Here is a 25,037-nt window from a genome sequence, read left to right on the forward strand (position 1 = left end):
TCAGGTATAGAAGGTTATTCACGATTACTTTCTGACTTTTAAATCAATTATTTTACTTTGCACAAAAATGAGCCAGTAAAACTGAATCTGACACTTGTTCTCTGCTATAGATAGCTCTTTTGACAGTGAGTTTCAAACTCTTTCATGTGGTGCAAATTATAAAATTGTATTTAGGGTATATTCTATCATAAAACTCAAACATAAGTTCAGTTCTTTAATTCACTCAAATGGGAAGAAACAATATTACAATGGTTGTTCTGATTGAAGTGTTGTAACAGAATGACAACACTGATAAATAAATTTCAAATTATGCAACAGTTTCATAAATAATTACAGTTTACATCTTTCCAGTAGTTTTTGTTCTATCAACTCCAGCTTTATTGTACACCCAAGATGACTTTTTGTTATGATCCTGAAAACCAAAACAGTCCAATTACATGACTAATTCAAAGAATGTGTGTATGGAACCATAGATCAAATGCAATTGTTATCTTGCATGCAGATAATGTAATGCCACAATGAATACTGGTAATACTGTTTTAACGATTAGACTGATCTCATTCCAAGTTAAACTTCATTTCAATAATTTTCTATTATGTCTGCCTCTTAATGAATTAAAGAGTCATGCTGAACGTAGCATTTAATATTGTCAGAAGTAGATGTACCTTAATTATTATGCCGGCACTGCGAAGATCATCCCTGAAGTTGTCACATGCTTTCAACAAGGCCTCTGAATTTGATTTTGATTTTTCAGCACGATTCTGAAAATAATCACAGAATATAATGCTATGTGGAGGTAATGAATAACAGAAAAATCAGACAGTAAATGTATTACATTTGCATAGCAGGTACTGAGATTCATGTTCATATTCATATTCATACAACGCTCTAGACACAGAATGTGACGTCGATTTCAAAGAAAAAAAAAAAAAAACTGGATCAGCAACCATCGCCCAAGCAGCTGAACTGTCACCACCTCTTCTGCTAGACACTAAAATTACATGTTTCTCAGTACTATTTTATATACATCACTAACCAATTCTTCACTAAAGTTCTTTGATCTTAGTATATGGCAAATGGAGTGTTGCAGGCTAGCATGGCATAGCAACTATTTATCATTATTATGTCTTAACCCTAGATTGGGGTGCATAATCCGTATAGAAATTAAATTTTACTTCTAGTATTGTGGTTGTGATTTGCACAGTTCATGCTAAACTCGCACACAATACCATTAGGATGTTTACATATTGGTATGTAACTGCTAGAATCCCTCAGTCCCCGAAGAAGCTTCTGCAAGCTGTCCGGTTATTAACTTTACACAATATTCTTACTGCATGCTTCTATAGGATAAATACATTTTTAACCTTAGCTTCACTGTCCCAGAAGATCATGCCATAGGACAGTACATCTACATCTACATCTACATTCATACTCCGCAAGCCACCCAACGGTGTGTGGCGGAGGGCACTTTACGAGCCACTGTCATTACCTCCCTTTCCTGTTCCAGTCGCGTATGGTTCGCGGGAAGAACGACTGTCTGAAAGCCTCCGTGCGCGCTCTAATCTCTCTAATTTTACATTCGTGATCTCCTCGGGAGGTATAAGTAGGGGGAAGCAATATACTCGATACCTCATCCAGAAACGCACCCTCTCGAAACCTGGCGAGCAAGCTACACCGCGATGCAGAGCGCCTCTCTTGCAGAGTCTGCCACTTGAGTTTATTAAACATCTCCGTAACGCTATCACGGTTACCAAATAACCCTGTGACGAAACGCGCCGCTCTTCTTTGGATCTTCTCTATCTCCTCCGTCAACCCGATCTGGTACGGATCCCACACTGATGAGCAATACTCAAGTATAGGTCGAACGAGTGTTTTGTAAGCCACCTCCTTTGTTGCTGGACTACATTTTCTAAGCACTCTCCCAATGAATCTCAACCTGGTACCCGCCTTACCAACAATTAATTTTATATGATCATTCCACTTCAAATCGTTCCGCACGCATACTCCCAGATATTTTACAGAAGTAACTGCTACCAGTGTTTGTTCCGCTATCATATAATCATACAATAAAGGATCCTTCTTTCTATGTATTCGCAATACATTACATTTGTCTATGTTAAGGGACAGTTGCCACTCCCTGCACCAAGTGCCTATCCGCTGCAGATCTTCCTGCATTTCGCTACAATTTTCTAATGCTGCAACTTCTCTGTATACTACAGCATCATCCACGAAAAGCCGCATGGAACTTCCGACACTATCTACTAGGTCATTTATATATATTGTGAAAAGCAATGGTCCCATAACACTCCCCTGTGGCACGCCAGAGGTTACCTTAACGTCTGTAGACGTCTCTCCATTGATAACAACATGCTGTGTTCTGTTTGCTAAAAAATCTTCAATCCAGCCACACAGCTGGTCTGATATTCCGTAGGCTCTTACTTTGTTTATCAGGCGACAGTGCGGAACTGTATCGAACGCCTTCCGGAAGTCAAGAAAAATAGCATCTACCTGGGAGCCTGTATCTAATATTTTCTGGGTCTCATGAACAAATAACGCGAGTTGGGTCTCACACGATCGCTGTTTCCGGAATCCATGTTGATTCCTACATAGTAGATTCTGGGTTTCCAAAAACGACATGATACTCGAGCAAAAAACATGTTCTAAAATTCTACAACAGATCGACGTCAGAGATATTGGTCTATAGTTTTGCGCATCTGCTCGACGACCCTTCTTGAAGACTGTGCTCTTTTCCAATCATTTGGAACCCTCTGTTCCTCTAGAGACTTGCGGTACACGGCTGTTAGAAGGGGGGCAATATGTCCCAGTAGCGATTGAAAGTACGAGGGCATGTCGAAAAGTAAAGATACAATGGCTCGCAGTCCTTAAACAGAACATTTATTTAGAAAATGTCTGTTACATCTTATTAACTGGGTTATTTGTTATTTTTCGACATAATCACCCCTGTTATCCAAACATTTGTTAAGTCGGTGCACAAGCTTTTGTATCCCACAGTCATAGAAGATTTCTGCCTGTTGTCGGAACCACATTTCAACTTCATCTTTGCTCTCTTCATCGTCATGGAATGATTTTCCACCAAGATGTGACTTCAGGTAATGGAAGATATGGAAGTCGGTGGGCACAAGGTCTGGACTGTATGGCGGATGGTCCAATATGTCCCATTTGAATTGTTCGAGTAGTGCTTTGGTTACGAGCGCTGTGTGAGGCTGAGCGTTGTCATGAAGCAAGCAGACTCCACTTGTCAGCATTTCCGAGTTTGTTTTGAATTGTCCTTCGAAGACGTTTCAAAGTCTGGTAATATGCAGCAGCATTAATTGTCGTTCCAGGAGGCATAAATTCCAACAGAAGAATGCCTTGTCTGTCTCAAAAAACAGAAGCCATGATTTTCTTCACTGAAATTGACGTTTTGCATTTCTTGGCTTTTGGTGAATTCGAATGGCGCCATTGCATTGATTGTTGCTTGGATTCAGGTGTATGGTGATAAACCCAGATCTCGTCACCTGTCACAATGTGATCAAGAAACTCATCACCTGTTTCAGCATAGCATGTGAGGAAGTCGAGTGCAAAGCCCATCCATTTCTTTTTGTGTTCTTCCGTTAACAGTTTTGGAACCCAGCGCGCACACAATTTCCTGTACCCTAACTTGACAGTCACGTCATAAAGAGTTGTCATTGACACGTCTGGGATGATCTGATGCAATTCTTTCAATGTGAGATGTCTATTCGCACGAATTGCTTCCTCCATTCTCTGAATAACGACATCAAAGATCACAGATGGTCGACCTGTTCTTTGTTTGTCATGAACATCGATCCTACCTACAGAGAAATGACGACACCATTTCGTTACTTTTTGTCAATTCATAATGTTCCCATAAACAGAAACAATTTCTTTGTGAATATCCACTGGTCACTGACCTTTTGCATGAAGAAAACGTATGACAGAGCGCACTTCGCGTTTGGCAGGATTCTGAATCGGCGCAGCCATTTTAAACACGACCTACTCCAACCAGAAGCAACGTTCAACTGCCAAACGACTGCGAGGGGAACGCTAATGGTTCAAGGTTAACACCAGTGTTGCCAACTTGCTCGCCAAAACTCTTCTGTTCATCTGGCATACGGTGTATCTTTACTTTCCGAAATACCCTCGTATATAGAGTATGCTAACAAACCTATCTGCATGTCAACACAATGAGTGAGATTTTTAAGTGCAAAGAAGGCAGAACTGAACTTCTTGCTCCAGTACTTTCGCACATGGAGCCTCATCCAGTGGGTGCTCATTGAAAGCTACTTCTGGTATTTGTAGGGAATTTTCAATTTGGTTGCTATTGGATTACATGAGTCTCTATAAAATTAAGGAGTCTGGTGTTTGCTGTGAACCAGCTGTAAGTCTGTTCCATTATTCTTCTGGCTTTGTCTGGTAGAGTGTCCTTCAGGGTTTAAGGCAAAGCATTCATGTAGGTCAAGATCTGAAGGGGTCAAATAACAAACTTTGCAGGACTTCATATTTAATGTTTCCCCATTTTGAATTTGGTCTTATTTCTGTCATATTATTTCTTAAAGTGACCCTCTGTTCTCTGTTGTTACAATAAAATTCCAAAATGCAAGGAGAATGTATTTAATGCTATAACATTTTAGTTTCCCTAGTAGAACTATTGTATGATCTACACAATCAAAGGCCTTAGTAAATCACATAATAAAATGCAAATAGGGTAATATTTCATGTTTAGTTGTGCCAAAACTTAACTTATGAAATCACATATTGCTTTCTCAGTAGAGAAGCCTCTATAGAAACCACACTGAGACAATGTTAAAAGGTTATTCTCAGGAAGGTGGTTAAATATTCTGTTGCACACCATTTTCTCAAAAATGTTTGAGAATATAGGACAGAAAGAGATATGTCTATAATTAGAAGTTACTTGTTTATCTTCACTTCTTTAAATGGATGTTCCTACCACCTACTTCAGTCTTTTAAGAATGAGACCTTGACTCATCAAATAGTTATGAAGGTAACTCAATGGGGCACTACCAAGTCAACACAACACTATAGATGAGATAAGGAATTATTTGTTGGTGTGTGACATACCCACTTTCAAAAGTTTGATAGCAGCGCAGACAAGCTTGTCTGTATTAACGATATTAATTCCTAGCCACCTGACCACTCTTTTCTTATGATAAGTGTGGCACACAACTCTGATTGTAAGATGTTAAGCAAATATGAGATCTCTTTCTTAAAAGTTCAGTTTCAAATTTCTTTCCCTGGAATATGTGTAGAGAGCCTGCAACATGTTAGCATATAGACAAATTATTAACAACTCTATGTAGTGCAAAACTCTTAATTACCTCAATATCTTTATCCTTCAGTGACGATATAGACAATTCTCTGACAGTGTTCCTGAATGTCAATGCACTATCGATAACCAGCCCAACATCGGCAGTGACTGTTGTTTCACTATGTTTCTGTAAGAATAAATAAATTAAAGCAATACAGAAGTATTTAATACAGGTATATTATGTACTATGAAGAAAACTTATTAAATCATATCTTAGTATATTTTATTATATGCTCTGTATGTATAAACAGGACATAATTCATATGACAGATAATGCAGCATGCCACAAATAACACACAAATCAACACATTGAAATTCTTCTAATTTGATTCATATTCCAGAAGAACAACTCGAAAACAAATTCATGCAAAGCTACATCTACTGATCAACTGACTCAATCAAATAAGCCAAAGTTCAAGAGAAAAGAAGCCTTGACATGAGACTAAGGAAAGGTCCGTAAGGTAAGGGTAGGGGGATGGGGTTTAACTAAGGAAACAGAGAGCTACGAATCAGTGAGGGCATTGTGAAATAAATGTCAAGATAAGCAAAGATACTACAGATGGTGCTGTGGCTATTAGATAATGGTAAGAAAAGGGCAAGGAGCAGACATTAATAACAAAAAATGCACTGTTTTGAAATAAAAGGAAATGAGAAACAAATGGTGATTATTAACAGAGAGGAAGAAGAGGTGGCCAACATGAGAAGATGGAAAAAAGTGAGGAAGAGAGAGAGGACAGGAAAGGGGTAAATAAATGAAGAGAGAAGAGAGGAGACAAGATGAGATGTTGAGGAGAAGTTGAGGGTAGAGGAAGATGATGGAAAGAGAGGGAGTGGATGAAGAGACTGAGGAGGAGGAAGAGAGAGTCTAGGGGCAAGGTATATAAGGGGGAAAAGGGAGACAAGTGGGAAATGGATAGAGGGAGGAAGCGGGAGAGAAGGAGGAACTGGACAGTGGAGGAAGATGGAGAGATGGAGGGAGATGGACTGAAGGGGGGAGAGGAGGAAAGAAGAAGAGAGGGGGAGAATAAGAGAGGGGGGAGAATAACAGGGGGGAAAGGAGGATACATGGGAGACAGGGAGTGAGGGAGCATAGAAGGGATAGCAAGGGAGAGGGGGTTGAGAGAAGGTGGGGGGGGGGGGGAGATTAGGAGACTGGGAGGTAAGGAGACAGGCGGTAAGGTAAGGGGGAGGTATGGAGTGGGGCAATATGGAGAGGAACAGGGTCAGGAGAGAGGAGGAACAAAAGTAGTGGAAGAAGGAGGGGTGAATGGGTACAGAAGTAAAGGGGGAAAGAAGGAGGGTATACATCAGTACTGCTGGAGGAGGTGGTGAAGGCACATAAAATGTGTCCCGAGTCTCTTCTTTTTTAAGTAATCAAATGCTCACACACATTATAGAATGAGGCAATGTTTTCCATGATCTCAACACTGCATAATGACACTTCCTGATAAATTAAAACCAATTATTATATCACGAAGTGAATCTGCATCTTTTTACAGTTTTGAGCAACATTCTAGCAACTGAACCATCTGTGCTGTGCATGCTTCACAGCCAATTCAAAGCTTCTATTATACTTCAGTCTGGAACAGTAGGTTTCTTTCACTTTCTCTCTGTAAGACACAGTACAGTGCTGTGCAAACTAGTTGATGAAGCTGGCATATAAACTAAGAAAGTAGGTATAACATATTGTCACTTTTCCCCTTCTGCAGCCTCAATTATGGGAATGAACTCAATGATTTAAATTCATATACATACAGTCTTGGCCATGAGTCCTATGTTCTTGTCATTTTGGGACCTCAGGCATTAGATGAATCCAGAAATATTTCTCATCAAACAAACACTCATGAAAAAGATTTCTTATCATGTGGCAATGTCATGGTGTGGGATGGTTTATATTTAACTGGCTGTATAGACTTGGATGTCTCTCCATTTCACTTGGAACTGTAACTACACAAGTCTATGATGATGGCATCCTTTATGCGTAAGTATGTAAATATGCTGAGGCAATGGGTAGTAATTAATCTTACCAGATGTCAATGCTTAACCATACACAGTTTGTCTTGTGGAAGAATATACTTAAGAACAAACAATTTAGCACAAATATCCATTGCTATTCGCTATCACCACCCAGACACCTACCAAACAGAGCAGCCTTGCAAGAACAATGGTGAACACCATTATTCTTGCAAGGCTGCTCTCTTTCGTAAATACTGGGGTGACGACACTGGAACTCATAGATAAAATCGTCAAAGGCAACACAAATCACAATATGATCTATACTGCTGCTCTAGGTAGTCTCATTATGTACTGACATCATTTGTGTCATACATAACTTAATCCAGTTTGCACTTTTCAACAGATTCTAAAGATTTATGAGAAATTCATAGCAGAACTTGGACAGAACGTAATTTGTACATGATGAGAAATCACTACTTGCCAACTGGAGGAGGCAGTGAACACTGGACAGGTACGTATAAAAGATGGAAAATTGTTTAATTGTTTAACGATCAGAAAAAAATACATTCCTCACTTCCCCCTCCCTTCCCCCCCACATGAGAGAGAGAGAGAGAGAGAGAGAGAGAGAGAGAGAGAGAGAGAGAGAGAGAGAGTGTACTGGTCTGTTCTCAGAGACATATTACAAACATTTCTAAGTTTGAATGTATGGTTTTGACAAAGTATTATGTTTTCATGTCTAAAAAATACTGTAGACAACAGCTAGTGTTTAACTTCTTTATATGACCATTAGGATTGGAACACAAGGTTGGATTGGGCATGGGTGGAGAAAGAAACTTCTCATGTTATTTTTTATAGAACAGTAGCATTATCCGAATCCAGCATCAGTAAATCATTCCACATTAGCATCACATGCTTGGTTAGTAGACACTTCCTTTAACACCACTGCTGTAACTTGAGAGCCAGTTCTGTATTACAATAAACTCAGTCTCCTGGTTATCTGATTATGTCATTCATATGTTACTACAAACCTGGATTTGGCTGATATTAGTTTAAAAACTACAATCATAACTATGGCAGCCCAACTTTCCAATGATGATCCTGCAATACTAATGACTTGGCAGTCCCTACAATCAGATTAGTCATTTTCAGTATAACAGCTCTGCTGTATTTTTCCACTGTTTTTCTATGTGATTTTGTACTGCATATAAATAATATGTTACACATTTACAAAAGTGGATGAGAGTTTTCAGAACGTACATCGGTGTACTATGGACCTAGTTAATCTAAATTATGTAGATCCTAAAAACCACTGGTATCAGCAGCTAGTGGTATTGCTACAACAACAAGAATAGCAGCAACTGAAAACATAAGCAAACCATCAGCAGCTGGCACAGGCACAGCAACAAATGCAGGAATAGCAACTGCATCAAGGACATATGCAGTTCATGTTAGGAAAAAGTTCAGTGGTATCACATATTGTTCTGTGAATATTTCCTGTCTTTAATAATGTTTCAGAGGAATAGAAGGTCTTCTCCTGGTATGTCATGTTTCTTATGGAATTTTAAGGCACTGGCTGTCCCAATTCTTCACATTCTAATGTATCTGTGGCTTTTTGACAGTGCATTTCACACATAAAATGCATATTGTGGCTAATCCATTATAATTTCTACTGACAGACATTATCAATGTAGATATACGAAGTCTTGTTTCTTAAAATGAAAGTTATTAGCCACAAATGCCATTTTGTTTGTAATAATCCTCAATGTCAGAAATTGTACTTAGATTCACTGGTCTGCAATGTTGCCATTCACTACACCCTTGAGAGATGTGAACAGCATGAATGAAACTTTTGGGTCCATACAACACAGACTCTGATAATAGTTCAGTCACATGAAACTTCTGTTGTTACAAAATAAAATATGCAGGAAACAATACAGAGTAAAGAGAGGAGTACAGTCCAGTACCCCCAACCACTGTATCAATGTCAGTACAAAATAGATGTAGTCCATGATATTGCAGCATGGCACAGCAACAAACAATTATTAAATCACATTGATCTTCCTTAGCATTATTGTTATAACCGGGTTCTACATCTATATCTACATACATACTCTGCAAGTAATGATATGGTGCATGGCGGAGGATACCTTGTAACACTGCTAGGCATTCCCTTACATGTTCCACTCACAAGTGGCATGAGGGAACAGATGCTTCACTCCATACCATCTGGTACATGTTAGTTGAAGAATAATATTACAATAGGAGTATTTTCTCATGTTTTATTTAGCACACTGCAAGCAGCTGGTTTATATTGTAAAGTATATAAAATGCCACTTTTTGCAGCCTAGTGTTCAATATTTAGGTTTTATCTAAAGCTATGACAGTATAATGTCTTAGTGTTCATGCTACATATCAATGACTTAGTGGGTAATATTAGATGCAATATCAGACTCTTTGCAGCTAATGTGGTTATGTATGATTTGCAGATGATGTGATCATGCATGAGGAGATGCTATCTAATAAAACCTATAGCAAAATCCGGTCAGATCTTCACAAAAATTAGCTTGGGCAAAAATTGCTGATTGACTTTCAATGTATACCCTTTTGATATGTATACCCTTTTGATTACACAATTCAAAATGGTTCAAATAGCTCTGAGCACTATGGGATTTAACATCGGAAGTCATCAGTCCCCTAGAACATAGAACTACATAAACCTAACTAACCTAAGGACATCACACACATCCATGCCCAGGGCAGGATTCGAACCTGCGACCATAGCAGTCGCGCAGTTCTGGACTGAAGCGCCTAGAACCATTTGGCCACAATGGCCGGCGATTACACAGTTAATGAGTTACAACTGGAGTCAGTAATGTCCAACAAATAAGTAATAACACATAGTGATAAAAAGTGAGATGATTATGGAGGCTCAGTTATTGGTAAATCAAATGGGAGAATGAATGGTCATGATCTTATGTGGCTCCCAGAATGGTGTGGCAGAAATGGTGAACAATTTCATCTGACACATACTCACAGAAAAAGGCCTAATATAGCATAAAAATCTACTTAGAAAATTCCAATAACTGTTTCTCAGCACAGAATCAAAGAATATGTTTCAAGCCCCCCGTTATTCCACCTTCAAAGGCAGTGCAGATTAAATTTAGACTAAAAACTGCTTGCACAACAGCATATAAACAATCATTCTTCTCACATTCTATCAATGCATGCAATGGAACAAAACTTTGTATACAAACACGTGTTTGAAATTTTTGGCGATAAATCCTAACATCAAGACAAAACAAACTCTCCATATGAACATATGCTGTATAATGAGTTGGTAGTGAGTTTTAGAGTTGCACAAGATTTGGTACTATGTATCTCAACCACAGTATACTTCTTGGGAGACAGCTGTTACGTCCCAGCACTTCTGAATGTAGGTAATCCACTACTATGACAAATACTAAAGAATTCAAGAATGTCTCACACATGGATGGGTAGCCCCCGAATAAGCCATGAAAACACTCTCTGCAGCATAACGTTGTTGCCCCAGTAGTACTCCACCGGCAAGGTGCTTTTTGCCATTGCTCAAAATTGAGCATTTGAACATTCATTTATCTAGTTACACATACCACAGAATTCATTAGCAAGCACAATTTTTGCCTGTTAGGAGAAGGTCAGTTTCAATAATGTGAACGCAATTCAACTTGCAGAGAAGAAGCAAGTTGGGTATAATGCCCTACTAATATCATTAAATATAGACCCGCTCAGCATATATGGTTAACTGGCAAATAAGCCTGAATTTGTGAATAGCATGTTTGCTCTGCTTATCTACACTAGTTCTGCAGTAAGTGACAAGCAAGTTGGAAGCCATCCAGAGAAAATGGAGGATGGGATCGTTTGATCGGTGCACAGCTGGCCAGAGGAAGAAGAATTGACAACTAGAGTGCTCTGGATTAATAATTCCAATAACATCACATGAGGCCATGAGAAATGGAGGTGTTAATTCAATGAAAAACAGTGAATGGACTTTCAGGCTATATCTTGTGGTATATACAAAAGCATTTTCTCTGAGGACACTTCTGCGTTTGTAAACAGAAAGTCAATTACATTTTGTTATGGTATATCAAAATGGTGTGTCTTGATGGGTACTGTCAGACTATGAATTCAAAGGTACAGGTTTGACCCTTGGCAAGACAAAGATTTTTTTCTATTACTTATCACTTATTTAACCTCCGGCAACGATTCTGAGATGAAGACAGCTTTAACTTTTTAAGTCAAAATGAAGATCATATATGTAGCAGGTGTTATAAAAACGAGAGAATCAAAATGTTTTTCCTATGCAGAAATGACAATTATTTATGGATTACTGCACGTTTCATGCTGGTGTTATCTAAAATTGTCACTGGCCTGAGCCAATACTTTTATACGTAGGTTAGAACTTAAATAGTGACAACACTGCTGTACGGACACTATGCAATGGAATCTACTATTGTCGCTGATAGCACATGTTGTTGACATACCTACCTTACCTCTGAGCAAATGGACTTGCCCGTCCCGTGTCACCGGCGTGTGCACAGTCAAGGGAAACGCAGTCACTTCTGAGCCAGCAGTATAACAGAATGGTGTCACTACGTTTTCAAAACAGCAACAATGGAGTTGGATCAAGATTGAATGTGCCAGAGGTCGTACAGCATAACAGTGTCATCAAGGTCTTTGAAAGGTGTGGGAAATTGGCACTGCCATGCAGAACAGTGGCACATTGGGTAAAAGCCTTCAATGAAGGTCAGCAAACTGTGGCAGACATGCATCAGGCAGGTCATCCTAGCATCTCTGAAGAAGAAGTGCATGCTGTTGCCGTGTTAGTGGACAGTGATCGACCCCATATGATTCGTGAGCTTGCCCACGAAACTGCATTAGCGCATATGACTGTGCTTCACATCCTGAAGGAATGCCTGGGCATGTGAAATATTGCATCACGATGGGTTCTGCATGACTTGACGGAAATGCAGAAATGGATGTGTTACAACACTGCTCAGATGTATTTGGAGCGCTATGAGCGTGAAGGAGAGGCTTTCTTATACCGTATCATAACACTGGATGAGGCATGTGCCACATCGTATGAGCTAAAACTGAAATGCCAATCCAACAAATGGCGTCATTATGGGTCGCTGCGACGCTGGGAAAGTTGAAAGTGCATCAGAGCCCCAGTATGGTGAAAGTTATGGTAATTATCATGTACGACTGTGATTGTGTTATCCTAACTCATTATGTTCCTCCATGATAGACCGTCATGCACAGTATTACTGTTCATTTTTGGAGCATCACCTGTGACCAGCTTTGTGAAAGAAGCAACGACACTTTCTGAGCAACCCACCCATCATTTCACATGACAATGCATGGGCACATACAGTGCAAGATGTGGCAGCTCTGTTCGGTCGATGGGACTGGGAAGTACTGTACCATCCACCATACTCCCCGGACTTAAGTCCTTGTGACTTTGATTTGATTCCAAAGATGAAGGAACCACTTAATGGCATTTGCTTCTACATCTACATGGATACTCTGCAAATCACATTCAAGTGCCTGGCAGAGGGTTCATCGTACCACCTTCACAATTCTCTATTATTCCAATCTCATATAGCGCACGGAAAGAATGAACACCTATAACTTCCGTACGAGCTCTGGTTTCCGTTATTTTATCGTGGTGATCATTCCTCCCTATGTAGGTCGGTGTCAACAAAATATTTTCGCATTCGGAAGAGAAAGTTGGTGATTGGAATTTCGTGACAAGATTCCGTCGCAACGAAAAACGCCTTTCTTTTAATGATGTCCAGCCCAAACCCTGTATTTCTGTGACACTCTCTCCCATATTTCGTGATAATACAAAATGTGCTGCCTTTCTTTGAACTTTTTTGATGTACTCCGTCAGTCCTATCTGGTAAGGATCTCACACTGCACAGCAGTATTCTAAAAGAGGATGGACAAGCGTAGTGTAGGCAGTCTCCTTAGTTGGTCTGTTACATTTTCTAAGTGTCCTGCCAATAAAACACAGTCTTTGGTTAGCCTTCCCCACAACATTTTCTACGTGTTCCTTCCAATTAAAGTTGTTTGTAATTGTAATACCTAGGTATTTATTTAAATTTACGGCTTTTAGATTACACTGATTTATCGTGTAACCGAAGTTTATCGAATTCCTTTTAGCACTCATGTGGATGACCGCACACTTTTTGTTATTTAGGGTCAACCAACACTTTTCGCACCATTCAGATATCTTTTCTAAATCATTTTGCACTTCGTTTTGATCATCTGATGACTTTATTAGTCGATAAACGACAGCGTCATCTGCAAACAACTGAAGACGGCTGCTCAGATTGTCTCCAAAATCGTTTATATAGATAAGGAACAGCAAAGGGACTATAACACTATAACACTACATTGGGGAACGCCAGAAATCACTTCTGTTTTACTCGATGACTTTCTGTCAATTACTATGAACTGTGACCTCTTTGGCAGGAAATCACAGATCCAGTCACATAACTGAGACGATATTCCATAAGCACGCAATTTCACTACGAGCCGCTTGTGTGGTACAGTGTCAAAAGCCTTCCAGAAATCCAGAAATACGGAATCGATTTGAAATCCCTTGTCAATAGCACTCAACACTTCATATGAATAAAGAGTTAGTTGTGTTCCACAGGAATGATGTTTTCTAAACCCATGTTGATTGTGTGTCAATAGACCGTTTTCTTCGAGGTAATTCATAGTGTTCAAACACAATATAATGTTCTAAAATCCTGCTGCATATCGATGTTAATGATATGGTCCTGTAATTTAGTGGATTACTCCTACTACCTTTCTTGAATATCGGTGTGACCTGTGAAACCTCCCAGTCTTTGGGTACGTATCTTTCATCGAGTGAACGGGTGTATATGATTGTTAAGTATGGAGCTAATGCATCAGCATAATCCGAAAGGAATCTAATTGGTATTCAGTCTGGACCAGAAGACTAAGTGATTTAAGTTGCTTCACTACTTCGAAGATATTTACTTCTATGTTTCTCATGTTGGCAGCTGTTCTCGATTTGAATTCTGGAATATCTACTTCGTCTGCTTTTGTGAAGGCATTTCGGAAGGCTGTGTTTAGTAACTTTGCTTTGGCAGCACTGCCTTTGATAGTATCTCCATTGCCATCACACAGAGAAGGCACCGATTGTTTCTTGACACTAACATACTTCACATATGACCAGAACTCTTTGGATTTTCTGCAAGATTTCAAGACAAAGTTTCGTTGTGGAAACTGTTATAGGCATCTCGCATTGAAGTCCGCACTAAACTTCAGGCATCTGTAACAAATTGCCAATCTTGGGGATTTTGCGTCTGTTTAAATTTGGCATGTTTGTTTCATTGTTTCTGCAACAGTGTTCTAACCTGTTTTGTGTACCAAGGAGGATCAGCTCCGTTGTTTGTTAATTTATTTGTTATAAATCACTCAATTGCTGCCAATACTATTTCTTTGAATTCACGCCACATCTGGTCTACACTTATATTATTAACTGGAATGAGTGGAGACTGACTCTTAGGAAAGCGTCAAGTGAATTTTTATGTTTTTAATAGGTATATTTTCACTTATTTTTCGAGGGTTTGGGGATTACAGTATTTAATCTCGCTATGACAACTCTGTGTTGACTAATCTCTGAATCAGTTTTGATGCTCGTTATTAACTCAGGATTATTTGTTGCGAAGAGGTCAAGTGTATTTTCACAACCGTTTACTATTCGCGTGGGCTCATGAACTAACTGCTAGAAATAATTTTCAGAGAATGCGTTTAGCACAATTTCGGATGATATTTTATGCATACCTCCAGAATTAAACATGTATTTTCGCCAACATATCGAGGGTAAATTAAAGTCACCACCAACTATTATCATATGAGTCGGGTACGTGTTTGAAATCAAACTCAAGTTTTCTTTGAACCTTTCAGCAACTGTATCATCCGAATTGGGAGCTTGCTAAAAGGATCCAATTATTATTTTATTCTGGTTGCCAACAATGACCTCTGCCCATACTAACTCACAGGAAGTATCTACTTCAATTTTGCGACAAGATAAACTACTTCTGACAGCAATAAACACGGCACCGCCAACCATGTTTAGCCTATCCGTTTGGAACACCGTTAGGGTCTTCACAAAAATTTCGGCTGAGCTTATATCCGGCTTAGGCCAGCTTTCAGTGCCTATAACAATTTGAGCACCAATGCTTTCTATTAGTGATGGAGCTCTGGTAGTTTCCCAACACAGCAATGACAATTTACAACTGTTATACCAATGTTTCCTGTATCTACGTTCTTCCTGTGTTCAGCCTGCACCCTTTGTGACTGAAGCCCTTTTTGTGTTTTCCCGAGACCCTCTACTCTAAAAAACCACCCAGTCCATGCCACACAGCCCCTGCTACCCGTGTAGCCACCTCCTGCTTATAGTGGACACCTGAACTCTTCAGCGGAACCCGAAACCAAACCACCCTTTGGCGTAAGTCGAGGAATCTACAGCCTACACAGTCGCAGAACCGTCTGAGCCTCTGATTCAGACCCTCCACTCAGTTCTGCACCACAGGTCCGCAATCGGTCCTGCCGACTATCCTGCAAATGGTCAGCTCTGCTTTCATCTTGTAAGCAAGACTTCTGTTAGCCACTCGAAACCAGAGAGAATCTCTTCTGATCCAAAGTGACACACACCATTGGTACCGACGTCAGCAACCTCCTGCAGTTGGCTGCACCCTGTGCTCTTCATGGAATCCGGGAGGACCCTTTCCACATCTGGAATGACTCCACTTGGTATGCACATGGAGCGCACATTGGTATTCCGACCCTTCTTGTCAGCCAAGTCCCTAAGGGGCCCCATAATATGCCTAACATTGGAGCTCTCAACTACCAATAATCCCACCCTCTGCAATTGCCTGGATCTTGCAGGCTGAGTGGTTTCCTCTGAAACAAGACAGGCGACAGCACCTGGCTCAGCGACAGTGTCAGCCACAGACAGCACCTGGAACCTGTTTGTCAGACAAACCGGGGAGGCCTTACGTGCGGCTGCCTGGGAAGTCTTTCGCCACTTGCTTCGCCCCGAGGTGACCTCCCACTCAACCACAGGTGAAGGGTCAGCTTCAGTGTGAGCAGTAACTGGGTTGGCCACTGGTGTGGACCGATCAGAGGACTCTGGCATGCTGGACATCCATTGGATCACCATGGCCAGCCCACAACAGTGGTGCCCATCCACTGCAGCTTCTACTTCAGAAGTGTTCCAGAGATTTGACAGGCAGTAGACCGCCCCATTTGCGCCATCAACAGAACAGGCTCTGCTAACAGTATACTACGCCTTCCACATCGCTGGCAATGGGTTCTACACAACACTGGTGACTCCTTTGAAGGACAGTAACAGGTGCAAACATGTAACTCTTTTGTATCAGTTGTGAATAAATAGTTGCCACCATTTAAGTTCCAACCCTCGTACAAAATCATGGGTTTCATTGTTCTTAATTTATTTTTCCTGCTTTTCACAGGAAAATTAACAACATTACTCTAAATTCAATCAAGATCTTCAAACCATTCCATACCCTTCTAGCAGTTTCATCCTAATAGAAAACAAAATCCACTTATATCCCGCTAAAGAGAGAGTCAGTTTTTACATAATTCTCTATTGTAAATTTTGTTGTTTTATTCCCATGCACTCAAAAGTAGCAGTAAATTTTAGACAATTTTCTTTTTCTCTGCACTTTTTCTCTGAAACACACACAAACATAATATTTTTCATCAAGCTTTTGTATCCAAATCTATCAAAAACTTCTGATGGAAACAGATGGCAGTCAGTTAAATCCATCTATTTGAGCTCCCCATGTTTCCTGACCAACCAGAGGAACTTGGAGACCTGAAATACTGTGGAACTTCCATCTCTGCAATATATGCACTATAACAACATGGCTAAGAGGTGGAGACCTAGTTTGGATTGGACAGAGGCAGGGGAATGAATCAACAAAGAACTACAGCGCAATTTGACAAAAGCAATCTTTAGAAACAGTAAAAATTTAAAATCAGGGTAGCCAAAAGGGAATTTGAAATTCAATTCAATTATTTTGGATCTTTATATTTGTTTTTAAAAAATGTTTCATAAACTCCTAGTTAATCTGACGGTGAGCTGCTCAGCTGTAACACACTAATTAGTCCGTGCAAGCTTTTGTGGTCACTGTTTACTTCTACAGCCATAGTATGTGGAACTCTTCATGCCAGTTGTTCATATATGGTGCAATTTGCCTATATGTGACAAACACACACTACAGATGTATGCAACAGATCACAAACAGCACTGTTTCAGAAATCCTGTCACTCTTGGCCTCAAGCAAATACCCAATTTTGTTTACAATATGTATAACTCCTTCCTTTTACTCGAGACAGAAACAAGAGACGTGCAGTTGGCCACTGGCACATCTTATGTATCATACCCTCCTTCATGGCTAATTTAATTTAAAATGGTGGTTAATCTTAGTTCTAGCAACCAGTGAAGCGGAGTACATTATCCTTCAATACAGAGTTGTATTTCTTGCTGAAATAAACTCCTGTCTTGACTCATATTTGTTAAGAATACAGAAACAGTACATATAATTTCTGGTGCAATATCATATGGGGAGAAATCAGAAGGAGTCTGACTGAATATGCAAAACAGCTCCTTTGCAATTATTCAAGAGCAAGCATTTCAGTTTCAGCCTTTTGTGTCATCTCTGTTATAAGAATGAACAACTTACCTGTCCTGTAGAAGAAGTTACTCCAAATGATTCCATAGTGTTCTTTACAAAGTTGCAGCATGCTACCAATCCAGCTGCCTGGCTTCCAACATAAACATCCTACAATTAAAAATGAAGTGTAATATTAATAATAATGACTAAAATTTTTGTTCAAAACATTTGATGTTAAATAAAACAATAACCTCAGTTATTTATTACTAACATGATGACGATACTTACTGATGGAAATATTTTACCATTTTTAAAATGCATGGTCCAGTCAAATTAATGCGACCACCTATCAGAAGCATTAATAAAGACCTTTTGCAGTGCAGACAGGCAGGAAGAGAGCCAATGATTATCTGGAAGGTACTGACAGGGATTTGGAGGGACTCTAGTGCTGTGGCCAGCTGCACTAGGTTTCACGGCGAAGGATCCACGGTGCTAACAGTCCGATCGAGGTGATCCCACAGATTCACGACTGAGTTTAAATCTGTGAAGTTTGGTGGCCAGGGGAGTACTGTAAACTTATCCTGGCATTCTGCACATACACTGTGAGCTGTGTGACACATTGCTCTGTCCTGGTCGGTGCCACCATGCTGACGAAAAACCAAGCAGCACGTAGGGGTGGATACGGTCCCCGAGGACAGATGCATACGTGTGATAATCCACTGAACTTTCCAGAATGACGAGAACACCCAGAAAATGCTACAAAAACATTTTGCAGACTGTAACACTCCCTCCTCCAGCCTGGACACTACTGATGACTGTTGCAGGGCCGTACATGCCACCTGTCCAATAGAGCATAAAACGTGATTCACCTGAAAAGGCCACCTGCCACCACTCAGTTGATTTCCTGTTGCAGTACTGATATACAAATTCCAGTCTTCATCACTGATGAAGGGCAATCGCCATGGGCACAAGAACTAGGCGCCTGTGCTGTGGAGGCCAATATGAAGCAATGTTCGCAGAATCGTCATTGAGGGGATGCTGCTGGTAGCCCCCTCGGTTCATCTCGGTCGTCAGTTACTCGAGAGTTGCATGTATATTCACCTGTACACATCTTCACAGCCATCATTGACCCCTGCCATCTATGGCCCACAGTGCACCACAGCTGCCTAGGCACTGCTACAGTGCTAGTGTTGCCACCTGTCATCTGACAGTGGTTGTTGCACACTGACGTTGAACATAGGCAGTTGTTACACTTCTATGACTGGACTGTGTAATGTATACCACAACAAAAGCATTACAGTTTGGGAATGCTTCTGTCATACTATTAAAAAGACTTTTGGTTGACTGATACCGTGAAAAAAAGTAGGGTAGGGGTAAAACATGTCCATAGCACTCAACACTGTCTGACTAAAGAGCTACATCTACATGGCTACTCTGCAAATCACACTTAAGTGCCGGGCAAAGGGTTTACCGAACCACCTTCACAATAATTCTCTCTTATTCCACTCTCAAAGATTAGTAATTTATCGTAGATCACTTGAGCAACGGAAGGTACCTAACGACTGGAAAAAAGCACAGTTCATTCCCGTTTTTAAGAAAGGTCGTAAGACAGATCCACACAATTATAGACCTGTATCGTTGACATCAATCTGTTGTGGAATTATGGAACATGTTTTACGCTGAAGAATTATGACATTCTTGGAAAGTCAACAGCTCCTCTACAAAAATCAAGATGGATTCCGCAAAAAGAGATCCAGTGAAACTCAGCTCGCTCTGTCCCTCCATGAGATCCCCACCCGTAGTAGACAACAACAACGCTCAGTCTGATGCCGTGTTCCTTGATTTGGGTAAGGCATTTGACATCGTCCCGCATTGCCATGTAATGAAAAAAATACGAGCTTAGGGAGTATCAGAGCAGACCTGCGATTGGATTCAAGACTTTCTTGCAGATAAAACTCATCATGTCGCTCTTAAAGGAACTAAATTGACAGATGTAAAGGTAATATACGGAGTACCACAGTGAAGTGCGATAGGACCGTTGCTGTTCACAATATATATAAAAGATGTGACAGAAAGCGTCGGATGCTCTTTAAGGCTATTTGCTGATGATGCAGTTGTTTATACCAAATTAGCAACACCAGAAGATAGTAAGAATTTTAAGTGGAATGACCATATAAAACAGATAGTGGGAAAAGCAGACACAAGACTCAGATTCTACAGACGAATCTTAGGGAAATGTAACTCGTCCACAAAAGGAGTGGCTTATAAGGTGCTCGTTCGTCCAATTTTTGAGTACTGTTCATCTATCTGGGATCCCTACCAGGTAGTACTGATAGAGGAGATAGAGAAGATCCAACAAAGAGCAGCACATTTCATCACGGGATCGTTTAGCTGGCAAGAGAGCATAACAGAGATGCTAAAAAAAACTCCACTGGCAGACGTTAAAAAAGAGACGTTGTCCATCATGGAGAGATTTACTACTGAAATTTTGGGACAGCACTTTTCAGGAGGAGTCAGACAACATATTACTTCCCCCCACATACATCTCACATATTGACCACAAGGAAAAAATTGGAGAAATTAGAGCAAATACAGAGGCTTACCGACAATCATTCTTCCTATGCACTATTTGCGAGTGGAACAGGGTTGGAGGGATCAGATAGTGGTAGCTAAAGTACCCTCCACCACACACCACTAGGTGGCTTGCGGAGTATGATGTAGGTGTAGATGTAGATATTGTGAGAGAACAGAATGGGATGCCTCGCGGAACTCATGGACTTCGAACGTGGTCAGGTGATTGGGTGTCACTTGTATCATACCTCTGTACGTCAGATGTCCACACTTCTAAACATCCCTAGGTCCACTGTTTTTGATGTGATAGTGAAATGGAAATGTGAAGGGACACATACAGCACAAAAGTGTACAGGCCGATCTCATCTGTTGACTGACAGGCAGGTTGCAATGTGTAATAGGCAGACATCTATCTATACCATCACACAGGAATTCCAAACTGCATCAGGATCCACTGCAAGTACTATGACAGTTAGGCGGGAGGTGATAAAACTTGGATTTCATGGTCAATCGGCTGCTCATAAGCCACACATCACGCCGATATATGCCAAATGACACCTCGCTTGGTGTACGGAGCATAAACATTGGATGATTGAATAGTGCAAAAACATTGTGTGGAGTAACGAATCACAGTAGACAGTGTGGCAATCCGATGCCAGGGTGTGGGTATGGCGAATGCCCGGTGAACGTCATCTGCCAATGTGTTAGCACCAACAGAAAATTCGGAGGTGGTGGTGTTATAGTGTGGTCGTGTTTTTCATGGAGGGGGCTTGCACCCCTTGTTGTTTGCATGGCACTATTGCAGCATGGGCCTACATTGATGTTTTAAGCACCTTCTTGCTTCCCACTGTTGAATAGCAATTTGGGGATGGCAATTGCGTCTTTCAACATGATTGAGCACCTGTTCATAATGCATGGCCTGTGGTGGAGTGGTTACATGACATTAACATCCCTGTAATGGACTGGCCTGCACAGAGTCCTTACCTGAATCCTATAGAACATCTTTGAGATGTTTTGGAACACCGACTTTGTGCCAGGCCTCACCGACTGACATCGATACCTCTCCTCAGTGCAGCACTCCGTGGAGAATGGTCTGCCATTCCCCAAGAAACCTTTCAGCACCTGATTGATTGAATGTATGCCTGCAAGAGCAGAAGCTGTCATCAAGGCTAAGGGTGGGCCAACAACATATTGAATTCCAGCATTACTGATGGAGGGTGCCACGAACTTTTAAGTCAATTTCAGCCAGGTTCCGGATACTTTTGATCCCATAGTGTACATCTGTCCATGTGAACTCTGATTTCCCTTATTTTATTATGATGATCATTTCTCCACATGTAGGTCAGCATCAACAAAATATTTTCGTATTCAGAGGAGAAAGTTGGTGATAGCTGAAGCCTGGAGTGCCCAGACATCCACTTGTCTGTCACAGTACACCAGCACCAGTAGGTTGACACACACACACACACACACACACACACACACACACTCTTATAGATCAGTTCACACAAAAGTTTTGGGTTGTTTTTAGCAACTGAACAGTTCAGCCTACTTGCAGTCCAATTATTACCAAAGGAATTGGCAAAGCCTGTAAATAAGAGAATCCAACAGAGTGCATAGAATCTAGAAAGCTAAAATTAAAAAAAAAAAAATGCTATATGTGGTGCGCGTAGATCATCTATTCTGAGCAGCAGTGGTGAATTGGTGGTCTCACGTTTGTTCCCAATTGTGTCCATGGTATCAGCTCATGTGGCCACTGACATAGTGTGAGGTCTGAGAAACTCATAAGCACAATGCGACATGGATGCTGAATGATGACTTCGGGTCACACGTCATCTGTTTAGCCAGTGTAGATACAAGATCCCTCTCCCCTTTAACTGGGCAGGGAATGGTAGCCTAGTGGGTAGAGCACTTGACTCCAACCCTGGGGTTCCCAGATTTAACATAGGTAGGGGAGGGGATATTTCCACATTCCAGACCCTAAACAACGGCCTTAGATCTTCTCAGCCTGCTGTCAAAATGAGTTCTGGGGATATTTTCTGGACGGGGTGAGGGACTTGCCACCCCTCCCCTCCCAGTGCTGCAGTAGACAGAATGGCTCCGCTCTACCAGCAATCAAGCACAGTCTGATAATGGGCTTGCATTGCAAACTTCTTAACCAATCCCTCCAAGTGGTAACCATCCAGCCTGTGTGGGATTGGCATCAATCGAAAGAGGCAGTTATAAGTATTCTTGATGAGACCTGTGTCTCTGCTGTCGTGAAGAGGCAATGCAACCACTATCGAGAAGTCAGAGATGTTGGACTGTGTTAGATCATAGCTGCAAAAGGAGCTGGGGTGAAGACCTTCCTCACTGGACAATACAGCAATGTTTCCACCAGATCCAAAACTCCGTCTGGTGCTTCAGCTGTGTTTATAGTGGATGGTGATTGTACTGAAACATTGCCAAACTGATGGTGCTCATGCCAATGCTGTAGAGGGAGTCAGCATGGACATCAAATTTGCTGCTAGGGAGTGGTGTTACGAGAAACTCGTGACTCAGGTACAAGAGCTCATAAGCAAGGCAGCTTGAACACACTTTTAGCAGAGGGAAATCAGTGAAGTTTAATAAATGGATGACCTGCAATGAAAACTGCATGTACGACAAAACATATTTAATGAATTCATTATTTCACCACCATAATATTTTGACCTTCACATTTTATTACCCTCTCGTTTAGAAACATTGTAGTATTTTAAAATGCCCTTACTTTTCACTCAGTGAGCATGTGCACAGAAGTAAAGTTTTTGTCTGCTATAATCACAATCATTTATGAAGTCATTCTAGGACTGTCCAGTGAAAGAAATAATAGTCTTTAAGAAACATAAATGTATACAGAATGAGATTTTCACTCTGCAGTGGAGTGTGTGCTGATATGAAACATCCTGGCAGATTAAAACTGTGTGCCGGACCGAGATTTGGACTCGGACTCGGGACCTTTGCCTTTTGCAGGCAAGTGCTCTACCATCTGAGCTACTCAAGCACGACTCATGCCCCGTCCTCACAGCTTTACTCCTGCCAGTACCTTGTCTCCTACCTTCCAAAAGCTCTCCTGCGAACCTTGAAGAACTAGCATTCCTGGAAGAAAGGATATTGTGGAGACATGGCTTAGTCACATCATATCAGCGAACACTCCACTGCAGAGTGAAAATCTCTCTCCCAGGCAACTCTTCATTAAGGAACACGCATCTACATCTACATTTATACTCCGCAAGCCACCCAACAGTGTGTGGCGGAGGGCACTTTATGTGCCACTGTCATTACCTCCCTTTCCTGTTCCAGTCAAGTATGGTTGGGAAGAACGACTGCCGGAAAGCCTCCGTGGGCACTCGAATCTCTCTAATTTTACATTCGTGATCCCCTCGGGAGGTATAAGTAGGGGGAAGCAATATATTTGATACCTCATCCAGAAACGCACCCTCTCAAAACCTGGACAGCAAATTACACTGCGATGCAGAGCCCCTCTCTTACAGAGTCTACCACTTGAGTTTGCTAAACATCTCCGTAACACTTACCAAATAACCCTGTGATGAAAGGCGCCACTCTTCTTTCGATCTTCTCTATCTTCTCTGTCAACACGACCTGGTACGGATCCCAATGTGTGCCCTTAATGTTATGATTATGCAGTGCACAGCACATAGAAGACATCAGTGATACTAGAGAGCTTTCTTTATGTTTGGCCCTCGAGACATACAAATGTGACTTTTACTAAATTCCAGGACAGTTATACCTAGTTATGACATTTTATCATAAAATTCTATAGGAACTCTTGTTTTTGTAAAGTCTGGATACTTTATTCTGAGGAGTAAATTGTTCCTTAATGCTCACCTGTCCTCAGAATCCATAATAATATTGGATGTGAAAGTAAGATAATGTATCTTACAATAATGGCCAGTCTAGAGTTCACTTGCCACACTCATTCCAGTCAATGGCTTTGTTTACTTTAGGCATGATCTCGCATCTCACTGCATTAGATATATCTTGAATACATTCTTGGAGAATGCAAAAACTCTTGTACAACCATATGCCTATTTGGCACCAATGCCAGTCAGTGCTTAGGGAAGTCTAATGAACCCTTCACCACTGAAAGTGTTGAATGGTTGTAGATACAATGCAGACTTTAGCAGACACTTGTCCCTGATCTATTGAATGTTTGATATTTTTGCACTTCTCCCTTATAATGCTCACAGTGCTTCCCTTGTAACCAAGAGGACCACAAGTTTCCCTATCAGCCCGTACCTGGAATTAAATATACCGTTAATAAACATTTTTCTCCATCAGGTTACCCTCCATTCAGAAGGCTGTTGCACGCAGCGACTGTTATATTGACTTGTAAATAATAGATTTCAGCTATCAGTCGTCCTTTTGAAATTTTATTGGCAGATCTAGATTTCAGCTAGAAACTA

At 40.9% G+C, this 25,037-nt stretch overlaps 1 protein-coding gene across 3 annotated transcripts in view; it reads right to left on the minus strand.

Annotated features, from left to right (window-relative positions):
- Positions 1-201: 201 nt before the first annotated feature.
- LOC126248865 (cysteine--tRNA ligase, mitochondrial) overlaps positions 202-25,037 on the minus strand; it is a 103,107-nt gene continuing 78,271 nt past the window's right edge. For 2 of the 3 annotated variants that reach the window (XM_049950305.1, XM_049950307.1), the window contains 4 exons: positions 18,091-18,189; positions 5,358-5,474; positions 666-761; positions 202-412 (listed from right to left, as the gene is read on the minus strand). In XM_049950305.1, coding sequence (XP_049806262.1) covers positions 338-412; positions 666-761; positions 5,358-5,474; positions 18,091-18,189 — 387 coding nt within the window. In that variant the 3' untranslated portion in view covers positions 202-337. Of the gene's footprint in view, positions 413-665; positions 762-5,357; positions 5,475-18,090; positions 18,190-25,037 lie in introns of those variants that run through there. The other variant, XM_049950306.1, reaches the window with a different exon arrangement.

The sequence above is a fragment of the Schistocerca nitens genome, chromosome 3 (genome assembly GCF_023898315.1).
Source record: "Schistocerca nitens isolate TAMUIC-IGC-003100 chromosome 3, iqSchNite1.1, whole genome shotgun sequence".
In the NCBI taxonomy this organism is placed as follows: domain Eukaryota; kingdom Metazoa; phylum Arthropoda; class Insecta; order Orthoptera; family Acrididae; genus Schistocerca; species Schistocerca nitens.